At 36.9% G+C, this 20,414-nt stretch overlaps 1 protein-coding gene and 1 pseudogene across 2 annotated transcripts; one reads left to right on the top strand and one right to left on the bottom strand.

The window, feature by feature from the left end:
* Positions 1–3,028: 3,028 nt before the first annotated feature.
* LOC143549736 (pentatricopeptide repeat-containing protein At1g30610, chloroplastic-like) lies at positions 3,029–10,142 on the bottom strand. Its single transcript, XM_077040568.1, has 9 exons — positions 9,115–10,142; positions 8,837–9,028; positions 8,617–8,698; positions 8,329–8,520; positions 8,006–8,119; positions 5,366–5,456; positions 5,134–5,291; positions 4,089–4,520; positions 3,029–3,402 (listed from the first exon to the last, which is right to left on the bottom strand). Exons 1-9 carry the CDS (start codon positions 10,119–10,121, stop codon positions 3,046–3,048), a joined length of 2,625 nt encoding a protein of 874 aa, XP_076896683.1. The 5' UTR covers positions 10,122–10,142; the 3' UTR covers positions 3,029–3,045.
* Positions 10,143–10,831: 689 nt separating this feature from the next.
* Positions 10,832–16,326, top strand: LOC143549727 (ornithine aminotransferase, mitochondrial-like; annotated as a pseudogene). Its single transcript, XR_013138182.1, has 10 exons — positions 10,832–11,187; positions 12,185–12,293; positions 12,387–12,617; positions 13,311–13,470; positions 14,234–14,288; positions 14,361–14,513; positions 14,599–14,696; positions 15,155–15,235; positions 15,819–16,052; positions 16,155–16,326. The product of XR_013138182.1 is annotated as an ornithine aminotransferase, mitochondrial-like (transcript).
* Positions 16,327–20,414: the final 4,088 nt, after the last annotated feature.

Raw genomic sequence — 20,414 nt, 5'->3', positions numbered from 1 at the left:
GTGAAGGTGGAGGGTGGTATAATGTCAACTTATTAGTTGCATGCGATTGCAAGTTTGTGTGATGAACCGAATACATATGTTGGTTGGGATGGATCACATCTAACCGAAGCAGCGTACCGAATAATTTCCAAGAATTTGTTTTCTTCACTTTTAATTTGATTCATATGAAATTTGGTAGTTGTTTTGTAGCAATCATGTTGAATCTTCAAGTAAAGGTTGAAATGGTGGTTATTTTATATATTATGATGAAACATGGACACATTGGTAAGGCTAACGATGGTTTCCAAGCCGTACATGGGGGTTTTGGTTTTGGTGATAGGAACGAGACCGGATCAGACCTCCTAGAGTTTGTGGTGGCTCGTGACCTAGGTATTATAAATTCCTATTTTAAGAAAAAAGATTCTCATTTGATCACTTTTAGCAGTGGCGGACGCGACACGCAAATTGACTACATATTGATGAGGCAAGAAGACTGACGTTGGTGGAAGGACTGCAAAGTCATACCTAGAGAGACAGTTGTAGCTCAACATCGACTGCTGGTGACAGATATAGGCTTCAGAAATAAGCTGAATGTTCGAGAGAAGAAAGGTACACCTAGAATTCGATGGGGAAATTTGAAGGACGAAAATTTCCTACTGTTTAAGGATAAGCTCATACTGCAGACGCGGGGTCGACTAAATGGGGACTCAACTCATATATCGGAAGCTATGGCGACAAAGATCATTCAAGTAGCAAAGGAGACTCTCGGGGTCACAACAGGAAAGGCAGGTGGCCATAAGGAGTCTTGGTGGTGGAATGAGGCTGTACAAGACAAGATAAGGGACAAACAAGGATGTTTTAGGGAGCTTATGAGGTGCACGAATGAGAAGGAGCGAGTGGAATTGAGGGAGACCTACAAAACGACCAAGAGAGAGGCGAAGAAGGCAGTGGCAGAAGCAAAGAACTCGGCTTATAAACGGATGTATGAATATTTAGAAACAAAAGAGGGGGAACATGCTATGTTTAAGATTGCCAAAGCCAGGGAGCGTAGAAGGCAAGATCTAGGGCCTGTGAAGTTCATAAAGGATACATATGGGCATGTACTAGTCAAAGAGCAGGACATCAAGCTAAGATGGCAAACCTACTTCCACAACCTTTTTAATAATGGGAGAGCTTACCAAGAAGAACATGACAACACAACCTTCCAACTACAACAACCGAATAACTGCTACTGTCGACGGATCACACGAGAAGAGGTGCAGACTGCACTTAGGAGGATGGGAAGGGCTAAGGCGATTGGCCCAGACAACATACCCATCGAGGTGTGGAAGTGTCTGGGAGAGGAAGGAGTCATGTGGTTAACTACTTTGTTCAATAGTATTATTAAATATGGTAAGATGCCAGACCAGTGGAGGAGCAGCGTTGTAGTTCCTATCTATAAGAACAAAGGAGACGCTCAATGTTGTGGTAACTATCGAGGAATCAAACTAGTAAGCCATACTATGAAGCTATGGGAAAGAGTGATTGAGGTTAGACTTAGACGAGAAACTCAGGTTACGGTGAACCAATTTGGCTTCATGCCGGGTCGTTCCACCACAGAAGCAATACACCTTATAAGAAGATTGATGGAAAAGTATAGGGAGAAGAAGCGTGACCTGCATATGGTGTTTATTGACCTAGAAAAGGCCTACGACAGTGTGCCACGACAGGTGCTTTGGGAGTGCTTGGAGGGTAGAGGAGTACCAAGGAGATACATAGAGATAATTATGGATATGTATATCAGGAGTGCAACAAGTGTTCGTGTATCAGCGGGGGATACTGATTTCTTCCCCGTAGAGGTAGGTCTTCACCAGGGGTCAGCGCTGAGTCCGTTTCTTTTTGTAGTAGTCTTGGATGAGTTGTCAAAGTCGATTCAGGGGACGCTTCCGTGGTGCATGATGTTCACAGACGATATTGTGTTACTTGCTGAGAGAAAACAAGATCTAAACATGAGGCTTGAGGAGTGGCGAACAACCTTAGAGACAAAAGGTTTAAGGATTAGTCGCTCTAAGACGGAGTACCTACACTGTGATTTTGGTGGGGTAAATGACAATGAGGACGCACAGATCACCATTGAAGGGTAGGTGGTTCCGCAGGTAACGAAGTTCAAGTATCTAGGATCTTTTGTTCAGAGCGATGGAGAATTAGACATTGATGTGATCCATCGAGTCCAGGTAGGATGGTGTAGATGGAAAGCAGCCACAGGAATATTGTGCGACAAGAGTTTCCCAACTAAACTAAAGGGGAAATTTTATAGGGTTGCAGTTAGACCTGCAATGCTATATGGAACAGAGTGTTGGGCCATCAAGAAGGCACACGTGCGGAAGATGGAGGTAGCAGAAATGAGTATGCTACGTTGGATGTGTGGACACACAAGATTAGACCGAATAACAAACGTTGTGTTTCGGGAGAGATTAGGTGTAGCGAACATAGCAGACAAGATAAGAGAGTGGAGATTGAGATGGTTTGGACATGTGAAGAGAAGACAGACGATGAATCCTGTTAGAACGTAGAAAATATTAATATAGAAGGGAAGAGGGGTAGATGACGACCTAAATTGACTTGGGACGAAAGGATTAGGCATGATTTGATAGACCTAAACCTCTCCGAGAACATGGTTGAGGATATGAATTCTTGGAGAAGTAGAATTAAAGTTAAGGTTTTCTAGGGAAATGATTACCCTAGGGCTTCTATTTTCCTATTTTTGTCACACACCATAATGATATTTCCTTTACATATATTATTATTATTATTATTATTATTATTATTATTATTACTGTTGAACTTTGATTTCTTTGTATTGCTTCCTACATACGTACTTTAGAGCTGAGGGTCTCTCCGGAAGCCACCTCTTTATCCCTTTGGATAGAGGTACGGTGTGCCTACATCCCACCCTCCCCAGACCCTACTTATAGCTTTGCTGTTTGTGGGACTACATTAGGTCTGATTGATGATTGATAATATCATCTCCTCCCAAGTTTCTATATAAATTGGAATATATTCTATCTATTAGTTCAAAATCCAGTTTTACAACATAACAAACTCTTCTACCTTTAACTGCTTAAGAGTTTCTTTACAAGATTTCATCAGATTCAAAAGAATTACATTTGGTTCTTCATTTCCGATCGATAAAGTGTTTACCCTATCTATTACTCTTAGAAGCGTTTCTTCCTGGAAAAGTTTGGGGTCATCTTTGAAACGGGTCACCCACGAAATCCGAGAATATTTATGTGATTCGGTTGAAGGAAGACATATTAAACAAGAGAAAGCAGCATCATAATTATCTTGTTTCAGTTTCATACAAAACATTTCTTGAACAAGAGGTGGTGGCGGGATTTGGTCCCCTTCAATCAAATGTTTCCATGTTGTTTCTAATAGATTCACCTGCAAAATTGATACAAAACGGATCAATTTACAGCTAATAAATGTTTTTATCATGCTAAGGAAGTAAAGTTTGACTTTTGAGGTCAAAGGTATGACTTTTAAGTCCGATATTGATATGGGTTGTTTTAAAAAATTAAACAGAAAACTGCCAAATGTCGATATATCGTAAAGTTTGTGCACGCTCACAATTTTTCTTGATAACCTAAAGAAATCATATCTAATTCTTGTTAATAAACATAATGCAGTTGACCTCAAAAGTCAAAGGTATGACTTTTTAAGTCCAAGATTGATCAATATTATCATAAGTTTATGCATTTTTACATTATCATAAAGTTCATGCATTTTTACAATTTTCTTGATAACATAAAAAAATCGTATCAATTTCGTGCTTATAAACATAGTCCAGTTGACCTCAAAAGCCAAAGGTGACTTTTCAAGTTCAAGATTGATATGTGTTGTAATAAAATCTAAAAAGAAAACTTTCTATACTATCATAAAATTTTGTGCACTAACAATATTCTATATAACCTAGAGAAATCATATCGATTTAGCAATTATAAACATAGTTCAATTAACCTCAAGAGTCAAATTTGATGCCCACATATCATTTAGCAAAATAACCTTTGTCAATATGTTATGAAAAAGATTAAATTAAATAAAACGAACAGAATATTGATAGAAAATACCTTTCCAGCTTTGCATGCTTCAAGAATCATAGTCAAATGACGTTTTGTGTTAAAATAATATCCATGTTGCAGCATTTTCATGTAAACAAATTCAAGATCATCCCACTTTTGATTTACCAAGCACGCGTCTAACATCAAATTAAACGTATGAATATCCGGTAAAACAACCTGCCCGTAATCGACTTTACTTGTAACATGATTCCCGTTCTCCAATAACTTATTAAACAATTGTTTTGCTTCGTCAAACATATGGTGATCGAGGTACCCTTTGAGCATAATATTATATGTAACTAAATTCGGTGAACAATACTTGTGCATATGTTTGAATATGTAAGTTACACTCTCGATTTTCCCAGAGTCCAAACTCGCTTGAATTAAACCGGTATATGTCACCACCAAAGGTTTATTTGCCACTTTACATATCTTTTCAATCTATGGAATCACAAAATGCAAAAATGATATAAATTAATAATGAATACTATTATTGAGTCAGTTTAGAAATATCATATTAAACCATTCCATAAATATAACATATAAAATTACAAAGACTTCACTGAACTAACAAAGACGATACAACGTTATTAGTTATTACTATGAATAATCTCAATTCTCAGCACAAAATGATGTCTTTGTTTACTCACAGGCTTGTAAAGGAACCGAACAGACACGTTTAACTTTAGCCAACCAAACGATTGAACACAAACAATTAAACGAACGTGGATTTCTTGTCCGTGCCCACTCGTTAAGGAAATCAATGTGTTCATGGTTGTTCATGTTCATTCATAAACATTATAAACGAACTTCCTACCGAATGGCTCACGATCAGTTCGCTAAACGTCCGGTTCATTTACAAGCCTATTTACTCAACAGGCTACTATAAGTAATTGATTTTATTATTTACTATGACATACGAATTATTTAATGTTTAGAAAAGATGCATATGAAATTTTGAACTTATAGAAGGATATGTGTGAAATTGTTCTCAAATAAAAAAAATCAAAAAACTATCATTATTTTAAGAATAAAAATGTAAATAGTTTTTTACTTGCACAATAGCTTCGACATGTCTTCCTGCACTACAAAGGCATCTGGCAAGGTCATAATAGAGGGCTGCGGAACCAATTATTCCTCGTTTTTCCATTTCTTTAACAGTTAGAATGGCCTCATCAATTTTGCCTTCTTTCCATAATGTATTCACAAGAACTACAAAATGAAATTATAAAAATTATAAAAAACATGCAACGTGCGATAAGGATGAAAAACCTCCAATGACTTACCCTTATAAGTTAAAGAATTTGGAATAAATGATTTCCGCATCTTTTTGAAAAACTCGTGTACTAGATTATACTTTTCACATGCCAGCATTACCTACATCCAAAAACCAGGAATTAATTATCATGAAAATTAATTATATTAATATCATATAGTATATTCATAGAGGTTGTTCAATACATAACCAGTTTACATAGAGAACTGTGAGAACCTCTTAAAACACTTGTCCTTAGTTATTTAATAATGAAAAATAAGACAATTATCCAACACTAAATTATTGTGAGAACAAAAAAGAACAAGCATAATGAACTAATTTTTTGCTCAATGGTTCATATTTTTTATATCTTGTATATGTGTCCTTCTTAAACACCAATTTGTGTGTTATATACATAAAAAACAATCAAATTAATTTGTACATATTTTTTTATTTTAATTTTAACAGTTTATTTACACACATGTAAGTTATGAGTAGGTAATATAACCTGCACATGACTTACACATTTGTAGGTATTATATACAAATGAGGAATCAAACTACTAAGTCATACTATGAAGCTATGGGAAAGAGTGATTGAGGTTAGACTTAGACGAGAAACTCAGGTTACGGTCAACCAATTTGGCTTCATGCCGGGGCGTTCCACCACAGAGGCAATACACCTTATAAGAAGATTAATGGAAAAGTATAGGGAGAAGAAGCGTGATCTACATATGGTGTTTATTGACCTAGAAAAGGCCTACGACAGTGTGCCACGACAGGTGCTCTGGGAGTGCTTGGAGGGTAGAAGAGTGCCCAGGAAATACATAGAGATAATTATGGATATGTATACCAGGAGTGAAACAAGTGTCCGTGCGCCAGTGGGGGATACTGATTTCTTTCCTGTAGAGGTAGGTCTTCACCAGGGGTCAGCGTTGAGCCCGTTTCTTTTTGCAGTAGTCTTGGATGAGTTGTCAAAGTCGATTCAGGGGACTCTCCCGTGGTGCATGATGTTCGCAGACGATATTGTGTTACTTGCTGAGAAAAAACAAGATCTAAACATGAGGCTTGAGGAGTGGCGAACAACCTTAGAGACAAAAGGTTTAAAGATTAGCCGATCTAAGACGGAGCACCTACACTGTGATTTTGGTGAGATAAACGACAGTGAAGACGCACACATCACAATTGAAGGGCAGGTGGTCCCGCAGGTAACGAAGTTCAAGTATTTAGGATCATTTGTACAGAGCGATGGGGAATTAGACAGTGATGTGACCCACCGAGTTCAGGTAGGATGGTGTAGATGAAAAGCAGCCACAGGTATATTATGCGACAAGAGTTTCCCGACTAATCTGAAGGGAAAATTCTATAGGGTGGCAGTTAGACCTGCAATGCTATATGGAACAGATTGTTGGGCCATCAAGAAGGCACAAGTGCGGAAGATGGAGGTAGCAGAAATGAGAATGCTACGTTGGATGTGTGGGCACACAAGGCTAGACAGAATAAGAAACGTTGTGCTTCGCGAGAGATTAGGGGTGGCGAACATAGCAGACAAGATAAGAGAGTGGAGATTGAGATGGTTTGGACATGTAAAGAGAAGACAGACGACGAATCCTGTTAGATCCGTAGAAAACATTACTATAGAGGGGAGGAGGGGTAGAGGACGACCGAAATTGACTTGGGATGAGAGGATTAGGCATGATTTGATAGACCTAAACCTCTCTGAGGACATGGTTGAGGATAGGAATTCGTGGAGAAGTAGAATTAAAGTTAAGGATTTTTAGAGAGAATTGAATACCTTAGGGCTTAGACTTAACTTATTTAGGTCACATACCATAATGGTATTTCCCTTACATACTTTATTATTATTATTATTAGCTTTTATATTGCGGTTAAACTGTGACCTTTTTATTAATATTATTATAATTAGTAGTAGTTTTTTATATAACTGTTAAACTTTGATTTCCTTTTTTTGCTTCATACACATGTTCTTAGAGCCGAGGGTCTCTCTGGAAGCCACCTCTTTATTCCTTTGGATAGAGGTACGGTGTGCCTACATCCCACCCTCCCCAGACCCTACCTATAGCTCTGCTGTCGGTGGGATTTTACTGGGTATGATTGATTGATATATACAAATGAAATTTGTTCATACTATTTTGAATATAAGGAGAGATGAATAAACATTGCAATTCAACTATTTTCTTGTATTTTAAAAAACCTTAAGGTTGGAAAATTTTAGAAGTCTTGGTGAACCGAAATTAACAGAACCGAAGTATTCATATTTTCATATATTTCTAGCTTGTATACCTCCATTTCATGTTTTATATCACTATTTCATGTATTTATACCTCCATTTTATGTAGTTATATCTCCATTTCATGTATTTAAAACCTTCATTTCATGTATTCATGCATCCATTTAAGGTATTTCTAAGCAAAAATTTTAGCCAAGGTTTTAATTTGGTTATTAGCCGAAATTTACCGAACCAAAAACCAACAAAACTAACGAACGAACCGAACCAAATAACCAAAAACCAATTAGTTAATTCGGTTGAGGTTAATAACCGGATCATGCACACACGTAGAAAATTTTATGATTTAGTTTGTTCTCGCAAAAACGGTGTTCTGCCTAACTCTACCTTATATGTGCGCGCGGGCAAGAGATTAAAGCAATACCTCCATTACAAGTCCATATGTTATGCTATTAGGTTGTAGGCCTTGTTGCTTTAGCTGCTGCAACACCCAGAAAGCACCTTCTAGATTCTTCTGGCGAGCACACGCATTTAGAACCTACAAATGCATGTTTAGACACATAATCATTTTGTATATATGAAAATTTAACATTATATTTTAGCTACTTCTCACGTACTCCAAATTTGATTACCATTAGACTAGTAATCATCTACAGGTTTCAACAATTGACGCACAGTCGCACAGATGCTTAGGATGCGTCAAAAGTGAAAATTTGAATAGAAAATATGAGAGATGCAAATACTCACAGCATTATAGACTATAATATCTGGCTCAAGTCGTGGGTCCCATTTTTGAAGAACACCAGTTGCTAATTTCTTTTTGGGAGGAGATCTCATTGTGTCAATCACATGGAAAAGTTCCCTCATATGACCTGCTTGGCCAAGGGTCACTGCAATACAATGATAAGCTACAATATCTGGATATGAAGCCATTTGTTGCTGCAAAATATTACAAACAAATACAGAAATGAATAATCAATTCATCTAATGTTTTATCAAATACATGCATTAAACTTGATCAAAGCAAAGTGATGCCTGCATTGTGTGAAACATGTTGAGTGCTTCCACGGGTCTCCTTGCTTTCCCAAGGGCATCAAGGGCAGCAGTGTAAATATTTCTAAATTGCAAACACAAAGAACACATATTAACCATCGTATTATTTTCAAATTTCAACTATGGTCAAAAGTCAAAGCATGTATCTTTAACACACTGAAGAAATCATTAATGTTATAAGTTCATTCACAAAAAGTCAAACCTTATTCTGTTAGACTTGAAGCGTTCCCGTGCTTGCATCCACTCTATTACTTGAAGCACCTGCCTCCAATTGCCATAATTTCCTAAGATCTGTATAAGCCTTATAATCGAAAAATCTGCAAATCTGATCTTTGCACTTCTCATCATTTTAGAGAAATTCCACTCGGGAGTGTCAATTGATGCACCATTCAAACTGTTTAAATAAAGATAATGAATACTAACCAAACAAAGGTGCATTTAAATCACTAGTGATCATCATAATTCAGTATTATTATTTACCTCTTTGCTAACTTCTGGATTCTTTCATCCATATCTACTCGTGAAACCCTCGGTTGATCACAAACATCTGGAAATTCCTCTAATGATTTAAACGCCGCTCTCTCTATCTCCACGTCATCATAACCATCATTCCCACCTTTCCGACTCGGTTTCTTCACATACTTTTTACTTGAAATAGAACTTCTTTCATAACCCCTTAATCCCATTTCAGCTTCTTCACCATCCGCTTTCTTCCGGGTCCATCTCTTCACAACTTCATCTAAGTTCGATTCCGTCAACCTCTGTTCTCGAAACTCAGTATCGATTTGTCCGTCTTTAGAATCCGGTTTCTTCCGTGTCCATTTCTTCAAAACAGCTTCACCTTGGCTCACATTTGGCATAATTCTCTCAACTCCTTCATCTTTAGAAACCCTTTTCATATCAAAACTCCGTTCTCGAAACTCGAAATCTGTTTCGGCATTTCGTCGAACGCCTTCCGGGCGACTACCCTTTGCACCAAATTCACCTACTTTAAACTCCAATTTCTTCATAACAACTTCATTTTGGTTCAAATTTGGCATACTTGTTTCATGTATTTCCTCTTTAGAAACCTTTTTAACACTAAAACCCTGTTCTCGAAACCCGGCATTTCGTCGAACACCTTCCGGGCAACTACCCTTTGCACCCAATTCACCTTCTTTAACATCCAATTTCTTTCTAACTACTTCATCTCTCTCAATTACACTTGCCGGTGGGGCTTGGGTTTGTGTTGATAGGGTTTTACGCTTGTCTCTACGGGTTTTAACAGTCTCCATGGCTTTCAAATACTCGTCAAATGAAGGCTTGAATACTTCATGTTCTTTGTCAATTACGTTTGCTCTCACTACAGAAATCTTTCTGATTCTTTTTGTTTTTCCAGTGAAGTGTAAAGGAGTTGTCGGAAACCTTGTGGAGTGTGATCTTTGGGTTTCATTATTATCGAAACGAATGAACGGTAGTTGTGAATATAGTAGTGTTGTTAATGTCATCACACTGGATTTTATGAAGCAGTGATGGATGTTAAGATGTAGAGAAGATGGTAAGGTTGGGTTTGGTTTTTGAGTTTATTACTTTTTTTAGAATAGTAAGACGAGCGACAGCAGCTTGCAACCAACGATGTATTTGTTGTCAGGCACAACTAGGCATGTACGTCTTTCTTTTAAGTTAAGGATGTGCCCAATGAAGTCCGAGACAAACCACCAACCTTAAACATTGTAGCACAAGCAAACAAATCGATCATCACACAATTGGTTCGTGACATTAAGCTACTCGAGTTGGGTTCAGAGCTCTATCTCTAAAGCTTGAACTTGATTCGTAAATCGTTTTTAAAGCTCAAGTTTGGTCATACTTAACTTGTTTTCTATTTGTAATTATAATTATTTAATAATGTAATTGTATAGATATTTATAATATGATTTTTATATATAATATATAATATATGTTGCCTTATTAGATTTTACCATAATTTATACATATTATATAAGTATATTAAATTAATATTACATAATAAAAAGCTTGTTTAACTCACCAGCCGACTTGAGTTTAATATGTGAAGCTCTGGCTCAAACTCATTTGCTAATAAGCCTCAATACAAGCTTAAGCTCGGTTTAATTCAAGTTATCAAATTACTGAATAACCTAATCTCAAACAATTCATAAACGGCCTAACTAAACTAAAGCCGCATTATCGTACGCTGACTCAGATTCACACGTGTGATCATCCATCCATTGTACTTTTTGGATAATAGCGTTTCATCAGCACACTCCACCTTCATCATCTTCATCTTCATCTTCATCATCCAAATTCAAATCAAATCATAAACCAGTGTAAAACCCATCTTCCAATTCCTCTAATTAATTTAACATTCCAATCCAAGAATCAGCAACCCAATATTGTAAAATCTTGGCATATGGCTAGCAGAATCTCTTTACAACTTTTATCAAACAGAATCAAGAACAACTTTAGACGGTTTGGAACGGTAACCGAACGCACCGCCTCTTCGACCGCATCGTCTCGTCACTTAATCGATTTAGAACATGATTACAGCGCCCACAAGTACGCCCTGTATTTGTCTTTTATCAAATTTAGCTAAGATTTGTTAGCCTATATATATAGATGAACCGAGTTAGGTTTTCATTACGAGTTATGTGTAAGAGAGGTTTTTCAGTAATAATATTAAATATAATTGGGAGTTATCTGGTTTTTTTGTGTGAACCGGATCGTTAGCTACTTAAGTTCGGATAGATAAAAAGCTCGAAATGAGCCGAACCTTATTGAGCCCAAGCCTCAATAAAGTTCATTTAGCTATCGAGGCCAAGCTCGAGCCTTGTATGAGCGGGTCGTTTGGGCTCGTCCAGCCTTAACGTCCGTTGTGCATTTCTAAGTTTGAACTCTTTTGGACTTATATGTATTAATTTCACATTGTAGTATTGTACAGCCGAGCTTAGGCCCCTTTAAGGTTTTTTTCCAACATATATAATAATTAAAAACTTACAGAAAGTAATTAATAAAGAATAAATGAGCCTAGCTCAAGCTCTTATAAGTCAAAAAGAGCCGAGCTCAAGCCTTGCATGAGCAGATTGTTTGGGCTCGTCGAGCCTTGTGTTACTGTGTATATCTAAGTTTGAACTCTATCGGACTTCTATGTATTTCACATTGCAAAGTCGAGCTTAGGCTCGTTTAAGGTTTTTTTTAAACATATATTATAATTAAAAACTTATAGAAATTAATTGATAAAGAATAAACGAGCCGAGCTTAGGCTCATTTAAGGTTTTTTTTAAACATATATAATAATTAAAAACTTATAGAATTTAATTGATAAAGAATAAACGAGCCGAGCTCGAGTTTGAAAAAACAACTCACGAGCTGAGCTCAAGCTCTCGTAAGTCAAAACAAGCTCTTACTCGTTTACATCTGTATTCGTATGTTTGTGTGCGTTTTTCGTGTTGGTGAGTTATATCAATCCATTCTTGAACAACCAGTAAGGCAGTAATCATGATTCAAGAACAAATTGAAATTGTGGATATATATACTTAATTTCGTCTTTGTGCAGTTATCATCCGGTTCCTGTAGTATTTTCTCATGGAAAGGGATCAGCTATATGGGATCCAGAAGGCAATAAGTATCTCGATTTCCTTGCAGCTTACTCTGCAGTTAATCAGGTGAAATGAACTCGTAATCGTTACACATTGATTATGATTTACTTCTTATATCATTACTGGATCAAAAGGGAATGATGTTGGTGTTTGTTGCAGGGACATTGTCATCCAAAGATCATGAAAGCATTAACCGATCAGGCACAAACGTTAACTCTAAGTTCTAGAGCCTTCTACAATGACAAATTTCCAGTATTTGCAGAGTATTTGACCAAGTTGTTTGGATATGATATGGTTCTTCCAATGAACACTGGCGGCGAAGGAGTAGAAACTGCTTTAAAGCTTGCGAGAAAATGGGGTTATGAGAAAAAAAGAATTCCCAAAGATAAGGTATTAAGTTCGTACTAATTTTTATGTAAATTTAATTTCTATCATTATTGTTTTAAAAATATATGGACTCTATAAGCCTTCACTAATTGCTATATTCTAGTTAGTTTGTTTTTACGTCTTTAAATGAACCAAACATTCAGTGAACAATTCGTGAACCGTTGAGCTGGAAGTTCGTTTATACATTTACTAAATTAACATGAACAAAATTTGTTGTTCATTTAGTTAAATGAACGAACATGAACATATGTCTCGTTCTCATTCATTTATGTTCATGAATGTTGTTCACTTAAATTTGTGTATGTTTGTTAGTTTACGTTTGTTTAAGTTTTCTAGTTTGCATTCATTAATATATTCATTTAAAGTTTTTTGGCCCATTTCAAATTAGTCTAGTTTTACAAACGTTTTAGGCGTAACACACTGTTCTTCACGTTACTTTTAACCAGTTTTAGCTCAATCATGCACGTTCATATATGTTCAGCTGTAAGTGTACATTTATGTTCGTGAACCGTTCTTTCTGTTAACGAACAAACATAAACGAAACAAAAGTGTTCATTTTCTTAACGAAGGAGCACAAACAAGAAAATCCCGTTCGTGTAACTGTTCGTGTTCGATTGTTTGTTCGGTTAAAGTTAAACGTATGAAATGAACATGCTCGGTTCGGTTCCTTTACAATCTTATTTGTTTTATGTTCAGGCTATCATTGTGTCATGTTGCGGATGCTTTCATGGTCGTACGATGGGAGCTATTTCTATGAGCTGTGATAATGACGCCACTCGTGGATTTTGGCCGTTGTTACCTGGTCAACTTAAAGTTGACTTTGGAGACGAAGCCGCTCTTAAGAAACTTTTTGAAGGTTTTTCGTTGTTGCATTTTCAAATATAGAGGTTGCAAGATGGGTGGGTTTAGTAGCGAGTCAATACGGGCTTAGGTTTTGAGAGGCCACTTTTTGTACACGTTGAAATGAGCCGGGCTGGGTTGACCCAGTGAACGGTTAGCCATCATGATTATAGCAATAAATGGTGTGCATGAAACCAGAAAAAACCGATCTGTAACGAAAAAATGACAGTTTGGTTTTATGTTTTTGTAAAAAACCATAATTTCAGTTTGGTTTTGGTTTTGCATGTAACTAAAACCAAAATAACCAAACCAAATTTATGGATTTTTATTTTCAATTTTGAATTTTAATTAATTTTTTAGAATTTAATATATAGTGTAACCCATATATTTTATCCCAATTGTATTATAAATCAATTGTTAATTAACAAAATAATATAGACCCAATTCATTACTTTGAGTGAAAAACCGGCCCAAAGTTTCAACCCAAGTGGTAATGCCCAAAAAACGAGACCGAAAAAGCGAAACCGGGCGCTTTTAAAAAACTCAAAAACAGAATTTTCAGTTTTTGGTTCGGTTTGAGCCCAAAACTAATCCATGCACACAAATAGCCTAAATCTGAATGTGTTGATGTGACCCGTTTCAGATAAAACACAACCGATGTCGACACACTTATAATAAGTAAGCGGGTCGAAATTTGCTTGTTTACCATATAACGCCTCTTGTTTATATGATTCTTTATGCTGTCTAATAAAATTATTATATGATATTGATGTGTGCAGAACACGGAGAACACATAGCTGGCTTTCTATTTGAGCCATACAAGGCGAGGCCGGGGTATGTAATTTCACTATTTTCTGTTATTTTTTTTATTCTAAACCGATAAAAATATAATATATTATTTTACAGGTTATAGTTCCTCCAGATGGTTACCTAAAGGCGGTCCAAGAGCTTTGCTCAAAACATAACATATTAATGATTGCCGACGAAATACAAAGTGGATTAGCACGATCGGGAAGAATGTTGGCGTGTGACTGGGAAGGTGTGCGCCCCGATGTCATCGTAAGTTTTTTTTTTCAATTTAATTATGAGATGAAATACAAAGTGATAATATTAATATTCTTGTGCTGTATTTATTTTGATTCAGATATTAGGGAAAGCATTGGGTGGAGGAATGATACCGGTTAGTGCGGTTCTCGCAGATAAAGACGTTATGTTTTGCATACAACCAGGGGAGCATGGGAGGTATGCTAATATGTTATATAACTTAGGTTCGTTTGTTTAACTTTAACTGAATAATTGATTGAACACAAACGATTAAACGAACGAGGTTTTCTTGTTTCTGTTCGTTCGTTAAGAAAACGAGCATGTTCGTGTTCGTGTGTGTTTGTCCATAGACAAGTTAAACGAACAGTTCATGAACGTAATCGAGCGAAGATACATGTGCGGGGCCTAAAAGTTTATTAAAACTAGACTTAGTAGTAAGGGGCCATAAGATTTTTAAATGAATATATTAACGAACGTAAACGGACAAGACTCAAACAAAACATAAACTAACATACATAAGTGAATGTTAACGAATTAACATAAATAAACGTACATAAACAAAATTGTGCACTAACATTCGGTTCGTTTATAGGCTTATATATGTATAATTTCATGATAACTAGCAAATAACATACTTTTATTTTGCTAATCTTTAGTACATTTGGAGGAAATCCATTGGCTAGTGCTGTTGCCATTGCATCATTGCAAGTGATACAAGACGAGAAACTTGCCGAGAGGTAATAAAGTTATTGTTTGATATGAATTGTTTAATATTGCATAATCACTTCCAAAACACATGTCTAAACAAACTGATTCTTTTAATTCTTTTTAGAGTAAACTGCGATTTTCATCCATGAGGTTTGTCCAAATATGCGGTTTTAGTCCAATAGTTTTAAATTTGCGATTTTCGTCCTTGTGGTTTCATTTTTCTTGCAATTAAACTTGAATTCACTAACACCGTTAAGTCTGGTCGCTAAACCCATCAGCATGCCCCTCACGTGAGGGGCAGTTTTGTCCCTTTTCTCCCAAGATACAACCAAGCCCCTCACGTGAGGGGGCTTGCGAACTAGGACTGAGGTTTATTTTGGGAGAAAAAGGACAAAATTGTCCCTCACGTGAGGAGCACGCTGATGGGTTAAACGACCAGACTTAACGGGGTTAGTGAATTCGGGTTTAATTGCAAGTAAAATAAAACCATAGGGACCAAATTCGCAAATTTAAAACTATTGGACTAAAACCGCAGATTTAGACAAACCACAGGGACGAAAATCGCAGTCTACTCTTCTTTTTAATAACCCATGTGTATGTTATCTGCTTCAGATCTGCTGAAATGGGAGAGGAGTTGAGGCGATTATTAACAAAAACTCAGCAACAGTTTCCTGAAACTGTGTTGGAAATTAGAGGAAAAGGATTATTTAACACGGTGGAGCTAATTAGCAAGTCTTTATACCCTGCAACCGCGTATGATCTTTGTATCAAATTGAAAGAAAGAGGAATCCTTGCAAAACCGACGCATAATGCTACTATTCGGTTAACTCCTCCACTTTCCATCAGGTACATATGATGGTTTTCTAGTTTGTCATAAGTTGCATGATAAGTATGTTGTAATTATCCAATAACTTAATTACAAATCGACGTAAATGTTTGGTTTTATAGTTTGGATGAGATTAAGGAAGGAGCTAAAGCGTTTCATGATGTTTTGGAACACGATCTCCCCAAACTGGTGAAGGAGAAGCCCGAGCCTACATCGCCAAAAGCGCAAGATACGTGTGACCGTTGTGGACGTGAGTTGTATGGTTGATGTATCACAATGTTAGGTTTATTTTAACCATGTAGCTTTATCTCTTTGATAACTCATTTCTAAATAATCTTGATCTTGATACATAATATGCATACCCTGTCTTAAGTAAAAGGTCAGTATTTTGTGGAGTTTTTATTGTTGGGCTTGGATAGATGTTTGAGTCGAGCAAAATACCACTCAGTTTAAACACGACTAGACATCATTTATCGGTTGTTTGGCACACTCAAACACGACCCATTTATCGGATTCATGTTAGATTGTGTGCTTAAAACAATCTTGATTAATAACATAATTTCCACTGCACTATATTAAGATACTCCCGTTTGACCGAGAAGCCGAGAACCTTGTAGTGGTAAAACTCACGGGACCCTATCAATACTTCTAACCAATCATGTCAGGTATAACGTAGCTTGTGTTTAGTAAGTGACCATAGATGGTTAAAAACCATTTTGAAGATATAATGTTTTTCGGTTGGTTACTTCAAAAAATATTAGATTAATAGATGTTAGTACTTACACAAACAATTTATTCGTTTGCTATTCTTGTAAACTAAAGTGTTGCAAAGACTGTTCCTGTAACGATACAGAAATTTCAGGGAAGGTTAACATGGACCAATTGTCCACCCTAGGCAAATCCTAAATCGATAATGGACATGAGATCATTGGTTCATAAGTAATGACCCCTCCTCTTAATCATCAACATGTTTTGGGCTTGAGACTAGTGGACGAAAGGAGAACTCCACAGTTAAGTGCGCTCGGGTGGAAATAGTACTAGGATGGGTGACCACCTGAGAAGTCTCTATCGGGGCAACTAAAAACAAATCCGTGAGTTCCTTGATGGGTCATCCATCGGGGGTAGAACGGACAATATTGGTGATATGAAAGGCGGGACGTTACAGTTCCACTTATAGACATTGTTTTATCTGTGATCATAAATGAAAGGAAAATTGATCTTAAATACTCCCAACTATGATGTGTTGACAAACAACAGGCCCAACTTTACATTTGGCTGGTGATAGTCCCAACTAAAAAGCTATTTATTTTTAACAGTCCTCGACTAATGGATTCATAACTCTGTTAGTATTATGCTGAGTTGGCCATCAAGCTGTTAAAACCCATTTGACGTGAAACGATTACGTGGTCATCCAACTCTTTACAAACATCAGGTGACGTAGTTGAACAAAATCATAACCCTAAAATCACCCAATTGAGCAAACTTAAGAACCCTAAAACACCAAATTGATGGAATTGAGCTCCCAATCGTCTTCTTCATCTCGTTGGAAGAAAAACCCTAAAAGGTTTAAGCTTGATTTTGATGGAAACGTCTACTTTAATCACGGCGTACTTGCAATTCCTAGAGTTGCTGGACGTAGAAGTGTTCGTAATGGGGACAAATTCTATGGGTGCCCTTTATGGCCGGTAAGTACACCGTTTAAGTATACTTTCAAATGTGATTTGATTAGGTTTTTTTTATATGTTTAATATAGAATGAGGACTGTAAATTCTTCATGTGGAAAGAAGATATTGATGAATTCTTGAAGACACATGAACGATGCAAATGCAGTGCCAAAAAACAACAAGACCTTGAAGATATGAAGATGGAAAATTTGAAGTTGCAGAACTTGCTTTTGCAAGAGGAGAACAAGAAATTGAAAGAACATTTATTGAAAAACAACAATTGGAAGCATCAAAGTGTTTTAGGTTTAATAATTGTTACTATAGCAGTATGGTGGATATTATATGTGTAATCTTTCAGTGTTTGTTGTTAAGGTAGTTGTCAATATTTGTTGTTGTTATTGTCAATGTATTCAATGAAAAGTCAATGATGTTTTTTGAGTAGTATGGACTAAAAACATGTTTGTTGTTAATTGTTGTTATTGTACAAATTGTGTGTTATTGTTTAGAGTGTCTGCAACATTTTGTGCCTGCAACATTATGACCATGTTAAGTAGAGTGTCTGCATAAATGATCATTTTGTGTGTAACATCCTAAAATATTATAACGTTAAATAAAGAAAGTTACGTTTAAGTGATTTCGCGTTAGTAACTAATTAATATCGAGTAAGGAACGGATCATGAACTTAGATTAATTAAGATGGATTAAAGGGAATGGGCCTTAGGTCCATGGGCTTTAAGGGATATAAATATCCCCTAAACCAACCTAAAACCCTAAACCCTCATTTCTTTCCATCCTAATCTCTACACACTCAAAAACACACACATCCTTCACCATATTACGGCCAAGAGAGAGGCGAGAGGGATTTGAGACCAAACGGACGCTAGCTTGTAGTAGATCTTTACCACACGAACTATATACAAGATCTAGAGTTCATAACCAAGCTTAACGAAATCCAAACGAGCACTAAAGGTACGTCTTTTACCTTAAAGATTACGTTTTTATTAACATTTAACCTTGAAACTTAGAGCAGAGATAGATCGAGTGTAAACAAAATGTAAAGTTATAAACTTGATGTTAAAACGAACCGAACGAACCCAAGAACATAAACGGCTCGTTAAAATGGAACCCTAAGATCTAGTGTTAAACGTTCTAGCTTAAAGGTCCAAACTTTACACTTATCCGAGTCAAGTCTTGTCTGAGGTTGGCTTTGGGAATGTTTACGAGGACGGTTAAAAGGTTTATACGTTGAAATATAGCCGATTAGCGGAGTTAAAACCAAACCAGTGGCCGTCACTGGATAACTTCGCTGTAAGCAGTTTCATGGTAGGCAACTTCGCCTGCAAAGCTAAGTTCGCTGGATGATAACTTCGCCTAGCAACAACTTCGCCTGGCATATGTTCGCTTAGGGTTAACTTCGCCGAACACTAACTTCGCCTAATACAAGTTCGCTGATGATAAGTTCGCATGACGTTAAGTTCGCTTACAGTAAGTTCGCTTAATGTTAAGTTCGCTTATTGTTAAGTTCGCTTAATGATAAGTTCGCCGGAGTTAGCAAATTAGAAAATAAATTAAAAACCTAATGGAAAATGTGTTAAGACAGTTAATGTAAATAAAATTTTTCCAAGCTGACTTGGCAGCTCGACCCCAGCCAGGGGCTCTGCCCCTTGGACCCTGCTAGGGGCTGCCGCCCCTAGACCCCGCCGCCAGGGGCGCTGCCCCCGGACCCCCGTTCGTTCGTTGTGGGTAGTAGCTAAGACTAGAAAGATGATATGAGTAGTGATAGTTAATTGATACGTGTACTTATTATACAGTCAGCCGTGCACAACTGAAGAAAGGGATTACGATTATCGGTGAACGTAATCGCATTCAGGTGAGTTTCTAGCCCCATTTATGTGTTATGTTTTCGGGGCTGTGTGCATACTCAATATGTTTGTTAATACGCTTATCCTAAGAGATAAGTGTATGCATTATGTGAATAATGTGAAATGTCTGAATGATTGCTTGATGGTACGTGAACGATCTTCGGATATTGCACGTACTGTCAGGTTGTAACGCTATATATAAGGTAAGTATGATATGTATGCTTATGTGTATGAACGTGATAAAGTTAATAAAAGAAGGAAAGGATGGTTGTATGGTTGTATGGTTACGAAAAGGGTACCGAGCCCTAATAATACTCGAGGTATGATGTATGGTTGTATGGTAACGAAGAGGGAATCGAACCCTACTAATATTCGAGAACTAGGGAATCGAACCCTACTAATATTCGAGGAAAGAGGGTACCGAGCCCTAATAATACTCGAGGAAGGAGGGTACCGAGCCCTAATAATACTCGAGGAAGGAGGGTACCGAGCCCTAATAATACTCGGGAAAGGAGGGTACCGAGCCCTAATAATACTCGAGGAATGTAGGGCATAATGCTCTTTATAACGTAAGATATGAAAGCAAGTTAGTACAAAAGAAAGTATGAAAGTATGAATGAAAGAATATAAGTTTGTGTGTATTGTATATGTATGATTAACTAGCACTCACTCAGCGTAGTTGACTTTTAGTATGCACGCAGGTGAGTAGGATGAGGCAGCTCGCTTGAGGGGACACGTGGCGTTGAATAAGAGACTGGCATCGAGAGGCTCAGGGCGTGTTATGTTTTAATTACTTAGTTTTCGAAAGACAAGTTGGTTGTTTAAGACAAGTTTTGAATTGTTATGAAATGTTTTA

Source organism: Bidens hawaiensis, unplaced genomic scaffold (genome assembly GCF_021521415.1).
Source record: "Bidens hawaiensis isolate Kalapana, Puna unplaced genomic scaffold, B.hawaiensis_p1.1 tig00015764_1, whole genome shotgun sequence".
Classification (NCBI taxonomy): domain Eukaryota; kingdom Viridiplantae; phylum Streptophyta; class Magnoliopsida; order Asterales; family Asteraceae; genus Bidens; species Bidens hawaiensis.
Note: the sequence above shows the minus strand (reverse complement) of the source record. Positions and strands in the feature narration are given on the sequence as shown.